Source organism: Nannospalax galili, unplaced genomic scaffold, assembly GCF_000622305.1.
Source record: "Nannospalax galili isolate Female #2095 unplaced genomic scaffold, S.galili_v1.0 scaffold1659, whole genome shotgun sequence".
Taxonomy (NCBI): Eukaryota; Metazoa; Chordata; class Mammalia; order Rodentia; family Spalacidae; genus Nannospalax; species Nannospalax galili.
Genome location: NW_008342925.1, coordinates 601587 through 611701, shown reverse-complemented (window position 1 = coordinate 611701; position 10115 = coordinate 601587). Strand labels below are relative to the sequence as shown.

The following is a 10115-nucleotide window of genomic DNA, read 5'->3' as shown; positions in this document are numbered from 1 at the left end:
AACACCTGAATGATGTTTTTTTAAAAAAAAAAAAAAAAAGTGGGCAGGAGAGGGCTGCGGGGCAGGGGGATGGTCCAGTTGGTAAAATGCTTGCCTGGAAAATGTAAGGACCTGAGTTCAATCCCTAGAACCCACATAAAAATGCTGGGTGTGATGGCACATGCTTGTAATCATAGTACTACAAGGGATAGATGGGAGGATCCCTGGGGCTTGCTGGCCAGCCAGCCTAGCCTACTTAAGAGAGCTTCAAGCCAATGAGACTGTCTCAAAGGAAGTGAACAGCATTCCTGAGGGTGACAGCTGAGGTAAGCTCTGGCTTCCATGTGTGCGTGTGTGTGTGTATACACACACACACACACACATGCACACATAAGCACATGCACACACGCCCAAATAGGAAGGGGCTGAAGAGCTGGCTAAGTGGTAAGAGCAGTTGCTGTGCAAGCAGATACCTGAGTCTGAATCTCCAGCACCCATATAAAAGGCTATGCATGGCTGTGCATGTGTAACCCCCGTGTGGTGCAAGGCAGACACCAGAGGCTCTGCTGGGTCATGCTGGATGCCAGCCTAGCTCCAGGATCAGTGAGAGGACTTGTCATAGAGAATAAGGACACCCCAAAATTCCCACACACTTGTGAGCATACAGCACATACGTACACACACACACACACACACACACACACACACACACACAAAGAAAGAAAGGGAGGGAGGGAGGGAGGGAAAGAAGGGAGGGAGGAATGAGGGAGGGAAGGATGGAGGTTGGGGCATGGCTCAGTGGTAGAGCACTTGCCCAGTGTGCACCTGGTCCAGGGTTTCAGTCCAAACCAGAGAGAGAGAGAGAGAGAGAGAGAGAGAGAGAGAGAGAGAGAGAGAATTGGGTATCGAGTATTGAATATGAGTAAGGAGACTCCTTCCTCCCTTTCTCCCTGAAAAAAAAAGGCATATATATGAATTCTGGAAGGTTTTAAAAAATGAGTTTTTATGGCACAAAAGGTTCAGAGACCTAAGCTGCTACCGGTGGTGGGTGAAGAGGATTTGAAGAAAGAATGTAGGGAGGCGTTGCTGGGGGAGTGTTTGAAGTGATCCCCCCCCCCAAGGAGAAAGGAGAGAAGCAAAGAGGCAAGACCCAGCCTGTCCTTGCTGGGATCTGGCAGTGTCTCCTGCCCAGTGGGCTGGGCAGTGAAAGTGATGATGTTTTGTGGTCACTGTTTCTGTGACTTTCTGATGAGTCATTGGGCTTCCTCACATGAGTGCAGTGGGAAAATGCAGCCATCTGAGACCCTAGAGTTCTGACCCTACTGCAGTGTGACCAAGGAAAGACTCCATCTTCTGCAGAGTACAGCTTCTGCCAAGCTGCTGGGCTGAGGCGAGCCAGGGTCTCTGACAATTACAGCCTCAGCTGGCAAAGAAGAAGGAAGAACAAGTGGTAAGGTACATGGTCATGGTGGTTGTGATGATGGTGCTGATGACAAGAGTAATGGTGGTTGTAATGAGCATGGTGATCATTATATTAATGAAAGTGATGGTGGTAGTAATGGTGATGGTGGTAGCAATGGTGATGATGGTGATGATGGTGGTGGTGATGGTGATGATGTTGGTGATGGTGATGATGATGATGGCAATAATGGTGATGATGTTGATGGTTGTTGATAGATAAAAAGTAGCCGTATGACGAATACGGTTGATCAGGAGAAAGCAGAGTTTATTAGCAAAGGAACACATGGGACAGAGTCCCTTCCGGGCAGGGAAAAATGTCTGCCCAGGTTGTGAGCTGGGGTCTTTTATAGGGGTAGGCTTCTGGAGGGTGCAGAAGGCAGGAAGATGTATTTTTTTTAAAGTTGGGGGGGGCAGTGGGAGAGCAGGCCTGTTAAAACCTGTCCTCTTTAGAGATCAAAGGGGAAGCCTGCTGTGTTGGCCAAACAGTGGAGAAAAGTCTGCTTCTCTTGACTTCAAAGACCAGGGCGCTTATCAGCTAGGTTCCCTTTTCTCAGGAGCTTGAGAAGTCCTTGAGACCCTGTTGGTGAGGGGGCAGGGCTATCTGAACCAACAGTGATGATGGTGGTCATGGTCATGATGGGGTGGTGATGGTGGTAATGGTGATGATGCTGATGATGTTGATGATGATGATGGTGATTATGTTGATGGTGGTGATGGTGGTGGTGATAGTGGTGGTGGTGGTGGTGATGATGGGGTGGTGATGATGGTGATGATAGTGGTGGTGGTGGTGGTGATGATGGTGGTGGTGATGATGGTGATGATAGTGGTGGTGGTGGTGGTGATGATGTTGATGGTGATGATGTTGAAGGTGATGATGATGATGGTGATGATGTTGAAGGTGATGATGATGATGGTGCTGATGTTGATGGTGGTGGTGGTGGTAGTGATGGTGATGATGGTGATGGTGATGGTGGTGATGATGGGTGGTGATGGTGATGATGGTAGCTTTAATGGTGGTGACAATGATGGTGCTGGTGATGGTGATGGTGATGATGATGATGGTGATGATGGTGATGGTGGTGGAGATGGTAGTGATAGTGATGGTGGTGGAGATGGTAGTGATAGTGATGGTGGTGGAGATGGTGATGGTAGAAGGAAATACTAGTTCAGTATCTCATTTATTTTTTCTCCTGTAGTGAAGAGATATGGAGACTGACTTCAAGAGAAGGACAGGAACTGTAAGGTCCTTTAGCAGCCAGCCTGGCCTTTGGTTTCCTTGTTGGGAGCCTGTATTAGTCAGGGTTCTCTAAAGAAACAGAACCGGTAGAATGAATATATATATCCAGTTTTATTTATCAGCTTAGCTCACACGATAGAGTCTGAGTAGTCCAACGATGGCTGCACCACACTGGAGAGGCTGAGAATCCGTAGTCGCTCAGTCCACAAGGCTGGATGTCTCAGTAGTCCCAATCTGGCACTGAAGGTCTGACAAATTCCAGAAGATCAGCTAGTCTTCAGTCTACAGCAGCAAGACGAACTCACCAGCGAGAGAGAAGGCAAGCAGCAAGAAGCCAGGTGTTCTCCTCTGCCATGGCCTTTTATACTGGTTGCCATCAGAAGGTAACACCCACATTTAGGGTGTGTCTTCCGGCTTTAGATGATCCAATTAAGAAGATCTCTTTCATTTCAGTTAATCCCAGATCCAATCAAGTTGACACCCAGGATTAGCCATCATGGAGCCCTTGATTGGGAAACTGAACCCCACTAAAATTCTGGTTCTGTATGGGGAAGGGGTTCACCTTACTCAAATTGGTTTAATGAAGCCCTCTGGAGAGCTGAGCGCCCATCATGGGGGCTGCCTGCCTCTCCCCACCTCCTCTGAATCTCCTAGCGGATTAGATTGGCCCTTGGGTCCCCGCTGAGCCTGGTGCTTGGAAGTGTTGCAGTCCTGGGTGTGACCACCAGGTGGCGGAGCGGGCGCACTAAGCCCTACCCCCTGCAGTCCCAGAAAAGCAGAAAATGCAAGTTAAAAATTCCTTGGCCTGGGAGTGGAAAGTCAGTTGGAGATTCCGGGAGCTTCTGGCAAACCTGGGAGGTTTGACCTTCTGCTGTTAGCAAGGCCCGGGGGTGTCCGTGACAGGCAAAGGGCAGGAAAAGAAGAGGAAGGGAAATAAATTCTGTACACACCTTGGAGTTCAGCCCCCTGGAGCCCAGCGATTCTGAAAGCCAGAGCCAGGCTCCTACGCAGAGGAACACCCTGGGACTCAGGGAGGAGGGGCAGTGCCCTGCATTTTAAAGCCCAACCTGCAATCCCTGCTGCGTGCTCAGATTTGCAGACATCAGTCACTTCACAGCCTAGAAACCAGGAGGTGGAGAGACACCACCACCCCTCAAGTTTAAGTCCAGGGTCCCAGCCAGCCTGACTCAAAGTTTCCCGAGGCTGAGTCTGGCCAGACCCCCTCCCACCACCGCCCATGCTTGCTTTGGACAGGTTCCCCCACCCCTCCGGATCCACAGTTGTAAACTGGCTAATGAGCTCTGAACTGAGGCAGAATAAGGAAGGAGGTCCAGCCTCACCCTCCCAGCCAGGCGCCCTGACTTTCTGGCTGACCTCCATCTTGGTCATGCTCCCCAAGCCCCTGGGGAGATTCTTGGAAGTCCTGGTTCTGGTAACCACGCACTCCTCACCTGTGTACCCAGCATTTCTGCAGATTTCTCTCAGGAACCTACTCAGCCACCTCCCTCTCACACCCTGGGAGGGCGGTCACTTGGGGCTGGTCATGATTCTGACCCATTTCCTGTATTCTGGCTTTTCACTGGGATCTGCTCCAGGTCAGGCTCCTGGCCACGCAGCAGCTGCTCAAAGTGTCTGGTTAGAATTTGAGTCTGGCTATGTGTCCTTGGGCAAGGTGCCTGCCCTTTCTGAGCCTTGTTTTCTCTCATTTGAAGGAGTAAAGCCCCATTTCTCTCTTGGGCTCTGTGAGGTGTGGGTGAGGGCTCTGAGCACAGCCCACAGACAGGTGCCATCAGGAGGCCCAGCATAGGTGGGGCACCAGGGTCTAGCTGGCTTCACCCTTCCTTATAGAGAACATGGAAGGTAGGCTTGGGATGATCAAAGAGGAGGGACTTGGTACGTTTCCACACACTGGCACCTGCTCTAGCCCTTGAAGGGCTTGTAAGAGATATCAAGAAATAGCAGCCCTCAGCTCCACCCTGGAAATTTCTGGTTCAGTAAAGGTAGCCCACACTGCCTAAAAGAGGCTGAGTGGGAAAAGGTGCTTGCCCCCAAGCCTGCCAATCTGAGTTTCATCCCTGGAACCCACATGGAAGAAAGACAATTTTGCAAGGTTGTCCTCCAACCCTTGAACACGTGCACACACATAAATGTAATTCTAAAGAAGTGAAAGCTTATACAAATTTAAGGGAGGGGATGGCAACATGTCTCAGTGTGTAAAGTGCTTGCTGCCAAGCCTGATGACCTGAGTTCGATCCCTGGGACCCACCTGGGTGGAAGAAGAGAACTGATTCCGGCCTCCACATGCTCGCTCACTACGGACATGCATGCTGTGAGGCATGTGTGCACATGCGCACACACACAAATAAATAAGTGAGTGTTAAAAAACAAAAAGAGGTGACTGCTGGCATCAGCAAATTGAACTGATTGTGGGTTCAGGTGAAACCAACAATATCCTGATCAGACTGCTCCATATCAAGGGTTTGACAGGCTCTGAGTGCGATGAGTTCGTGGCAGGAGCCCAGGCTGAGGTTAAACTTTAATGGCTCCTCCACAGACAGCAGATTGTCCCTCTGTGACTGTAACTCAGTAACAGCAGGCTTTGCATCAGAGCTTTTAAAAACCTGTTGGACTTCTCCCTCTGGGTGCCAGGGAAGTCAGAGGTGGCCAGGGTCTCCTCTGGTAGGTGGCTCTGTCATCCAGGCAGCCCAGACCAGCGAGTGCTCTCCTTGATATCCCTCTGCAGCAGGTTGGAACATCCCAGTGGTCGCTCCTGGAAACGCGACAAGGAGACATTTCCTCCTTGGTGGCAAGGAGATTGCTGCCTATCCCTACCCGGCAGGGCGAGGAGCAGCTGGGGAGCATTTGATCCCAGAACTCACCTGCTTCCTTGACGGCTTGTCTTGGCTCTGTCCATGGCATTCGAGGAGCTCCTGGCTCGGGCTGGGGGTGTGGGGCTGTTTCAGGCCCTACAAATCTGCACCCTTCTTCTTCCGGCCCTCCTAACACCTTCTCACATGTTCTTGGAGAACTTCTCCGCCGCCATCCCGGACCACCGCTGCTGGGTCCATGTACTGGACAATAGCTCTGAGCTCCCTGCCAACCTGAGCCACAAGGCCCTCCTAGCTGTCTCCATCCCACTTGGCCCCAACCAGCAGCTTCACCAGTGCCTCCGCTTCCGCCACCCGCAGTGGCAGCTCCTGGACCCCAACGCCACAGCAACCAACTGGAGCAAAGCTGCCACCGAGTCATGTGTGGACGGCTGGGTCTATGACCACAGTACCTTCACGTCCACGATTGTGACAAGGGTAAGGATCCCCAGAGCTCACCTGCACAACTTGCCTCCTCCCCAGCTTTGAATGGCAAGCAAAGTGTTAAAGTGTTCTCTGGGGCTGGGTAGATGCTCAGTTGGTAAAGTGCTTGCTATGCATGAGGACCTGACTTCAGAGCCCTCAGAACCCACATAAAAAATAGAGCCTAGGCAATGCTAGGGAGGCAGAGACAGGAGGATCTCTAGGGCTCAGCAGCTAGCTAGACTAGTGTAATCAGTGAGCTCCAGGTTCACTGAGAGACCCTGCTTCAAAAGAAGGTGAAGAGCAATTGAGGAAGACATCAAAGGTTGACCTCTGGTTTCCACATGCATGCACATACATGTACATGTACCTATCCCACACACACATACACACACAAGAACATGCACACAAGAGTTATCCAGTTATCTATCAAAGGACGGCAGACTTCATCCAGAACCACCTCTAGAGGCAGAGATTGGATTGAGGTGGGGTCTTGTCGGGTGAGAGATGGACTCACACTAAAGATAAAGACACAGTCACAGCCAGGAACCTGGGAGGGGCGGGGGCAGAAAGTGACAAAATGGGGAAGCTAGCTAAACTGACTTAACAGAATTCTCACTGAGACCCTGATGGCCACACTGAGACATCTTGGGTGGGGCAAGAGATGAAGAACCATTAAAGGGTGAAAAGTTTGTGCTGAACTCTCTTAGCAGAGTTCTTTAACAAAACCAGACTGTAGCGGGACAGAGATGGACCTAGGAGAAATTTTCTCAAGTGGAGAATGTGTGTGCTCAAGTATATGCAGACATGCACACACAGGTGCAGGTGCGTGGTGTGTGTGTTGAGGGGCAGAGGTCAACCTTGGGTGTCATTCACCTTTTTTTTTTTTAAAAGATTTACTTATTACTTTTAAGTGTATGAGTGTTTGCCTGCATGTATGTCTGTATACCACTTGTGCATCTGGTGCCCTCAGAGGTGAGAAGAGAGTATTGGATCCTTTAGAACTGGAATTACAGAGGGTTGTGAGCCATTATAGGGTTGCTGGGAACCAAACCCCCCACCTTCTGCAAGAGCAGCAATTACTCTTAACTACTGAGCTATTTTTCCAGCCCTAACCCACTTTAAAAAATATTTATTTATTATTTATTTATTGTTTATTTATTTTATTTATTGGGGTTGGGGTTAAGTTTGGTGATAATTTGCTTACGCTTCTATATCAGTTATTTTATTTTATTTATTTATTTATTTATTTATTTATTTATGTGTTTATCTGTGAGAGTGTATGTGCACATGTGTGGAGTCCAGAAGATGGCACTGGGTGTCCTCCGTCACTCTCCACCTGTTCTTTGAGGCAGGGTCTCTCTCTGAACCTGGTACTTGCATTTTCTCAGTTAGGATGGAAGGCAGCTAGCCCCAGCTACCCTCCTGTCTCTGCTCCCCTCAGAGCTGGGGTTACAGGTTAGAGCCAGATACCTGGCTTGTTATGTGGGTGCTGGCATCCAAACTCCAATTCCCATGATTGCACAGAGGCACTCTTAACCCCCTGAGCCACCTCTCCAGTTCAGTGAGACAAGCTCTCTCATTGGGAAAGCAGGCTCCCCTGATCTGGTCACACTGGCTTTCTTCCAGTGAGTCCCAGGGATCCTCCTGTCTCTGTCTCCCCTGCCACTGCTGCTGGGGTTGCAGGTGTACATCATCACACCCAGCTTTTCATGTGAGTTCTGGGGACTGAACTCAGACCTTTGTGCTTCTGCAGCAAGCATCTTGTTTCCTGAGCTATCTCTCCAGACTCCCTCTCTAGTGGAGAATGTTACCATGCCACCTGTTCTTCTGACTGCCTATTGCGACCCAGGTTCAGCTCCAACTGGGGTTTCAGGATGGACAGGAGGCCTTGGGACTGGCCCGTCTATGCAGTCTGTGTAGAGTAAGGCCAGGTCAGCAGACTTCCTGTCACCTTTACTTTTAGGTGACATGTCCTGTTCTATAGGCTTACCTTCTAGACAAACCCTCACACAGTCCTGCGGGCTGGGTCCTGTCACTGTCCCTGTTGGATAGATGAAGCTGTCAGGTGCAATTGTGCCCTACAGCTGTGCTTAGAGTGGTGCATGCAGACCCTGCACCACCACCCCCATAGCCTACTATAGCCTAGGGATACTTTGTGGGGCTGGGCTCTGAGGACCCAGGCTGACCAGGGGACCCATCCTCCCCCAGCCACCCTCTCCTACGTAACATAAAACCCATCATGCCTCCTTCTCTTTCAGTGGGACCTGGTATGTGCCTCCCAGAACCTGAAGCCCATGGGCCAGTCCATCTTCATGGCTGGGATTCTGGCAGGATCCTTCATCTGGGGTCTTCTCTCCCAGCGGTGAGCACCTCCTCCTCTCCTGTGGCACCAAGGTATTAGGCAAGCTCCACTGCTCCCTTTGAGAGACTTCCTCCCAAATCTGATATACATTGCTACTGAGCCACTGAGCCCCAGGGGACTCAGATCCAGGTGCCTGATGCCAAAGCCATGTTCTTGACTATATATTTACACCACTCCCAAGAGCTCACTACTATTTTGATAGCAAAAGCCTTCTGTGTGTGCTTCTGGAAACGTCTAGAAAGTTCTAGAAGCTTCTAGAAGCTCTGAGAAGGCAGACCTGCAGCACTAGTGTCCCTTCACCAAAGCTTGGGCGAGTAGCACCAGCACGGTGTAGAGCCCCATGTACTCCTCCCCTCCACAGGCTGGGGCGCAAGCCGATCCTCATCTGGTGCTGCCTGCAGGTGGCTGTGACCAGTGCCAGCATCATCTTGTCTCCCAACTTCCTCATCTACTGTGGCCTTCGGTTCCTGAGCGCCCTCGGGCTGCCTGGCATCCTTATGACACAGTCCTCACTGTGTGAGTCCCCTGAGGTCCCTCACTCCTGCTCCTGCCCTAGGGACATGAGGGACCTGGCCCTCATCCTGGCTTCTGCGTCACCTTGCAGTAGCCGAGTGGACCACAACCCGCAGGAGGACTGTTACCATGACGATCCTGAGCTGTACCTACAGTACAGGCCAGATGGCTTTGGCTGGCCTGGCCTACACCCTGCGGGACTGGAAAGACCTCCAGTTGGCCGTGTCCATCCCCTTCTTGGTCTTCTCTCTGCTGTCCTGGTCAGTGCAGTGTGGGGTCTCTTCTCATGGGAGACCTGGGTGGGGGGTGGGGGGGTGTGTTCCCCTCATCTCCTCATCCCACCACGTATCTGGCAACATCCTACTGGGGACCACAAGAAGACAGTGACACTCACTGCTCAGAGTCCCTGGGTGAGTATTTTGGCCAGAAGCCTGTGGCTCCCATCCAGTGGGGACAGGTGTCCACTGTCCCACACAGTGGCGGGGGTGGGGGCACTGCCAACGTAAAAATCAGGAGATAGTTGAAAACAAAGATGAGCAGAATTTCTACCTTTTCCTGAAAACAGAGAAGATCCTGGGGCATCAGGCAGGAATCTGGCCAACAGAGCAGTTGCCTCTGTCCTCTGAGTCTGTCCTCTGGCCTGGGGCTGGCTTCTCACTTTGTGCCGGCACTATCCCCAACCACCAGCCTCACCCTCGGCACCCACATCTGTGAGGACCGACTTTGGCTATTGAGACTGTGCCAGTGTCACTTTCTTTGAGTTATGCAAAAATCGCAGTGTGGAAATCTCTGCTTAGGTGGACACTGGGGGAAGGGACAGGAAAACACACAGGAGTGACTGTCACTGTGAGTTCTCTGTACTCACAGAATGGAACTGGTCAGCCCCACCGTGGGGGTGTGAAGGGCAGGAACCAGCCTTTTTTTTTTTTTTCTTAAATATAGCGGAGCTCCTTCCCCAGACCAGACATGGTTCCAGGTACCGAAGACACACTAGGGACCAAAACAGACCAAAAGCCACCCACAGTGTGGAGTTTCTATTCTGTGAACAGGACCAGTAAGCTAAGAGGAAGGACCATGCCATAATTACACACACCACCACCCAACAACCCAGATTGCATGGGTATGGCACACACCAGGTTCAGCTTGTAACCCTAGAGCCCACAGAAGACAATGTCTTTGTCACTGTTTTCTGATGAAGGACTAGGTCTAGAAAGGTTTAGACACTTGCCCAAAATCACTTAGTTAATGAGTACCAGCAGTAAATTTGAAC

General features: G+C 50.9%; 1 protein-coding gene across 2 annotated transcripts in view; it reads left to right on the top strand.

The window, feature by feature from the left end:
- Positions 1-5562: 5562 nt before the first annotated feature.
- Slc22a11 (solute carrier family 22 member 11) overlaps positions 5563-10115 on the top strand; it is a 19583-nt gene continuing 15030 nt past the window's right edge. For both annotated transcript variants that reach the window (XM_017799597.2, XM_008838933.2), the window contains exons 1-4: positions 5563-5982; positions 8229-8332; positions 8694-8848; positions 8937-9105. In XM_017799597.2, coding sequence (XP_017655086.1) covers positions 5590-5982; positions 8229-8332; positions 8694-8848; positions 8937-9105 — 821 coding nt within the window. In that variant the 5' untranslated portion in view covers positions 5563-5589. The remainder of the gene's footprint in view (positions 5983-8228; positions 8333-8693; positions 8849-8936; positions 9106-10115) is intronic.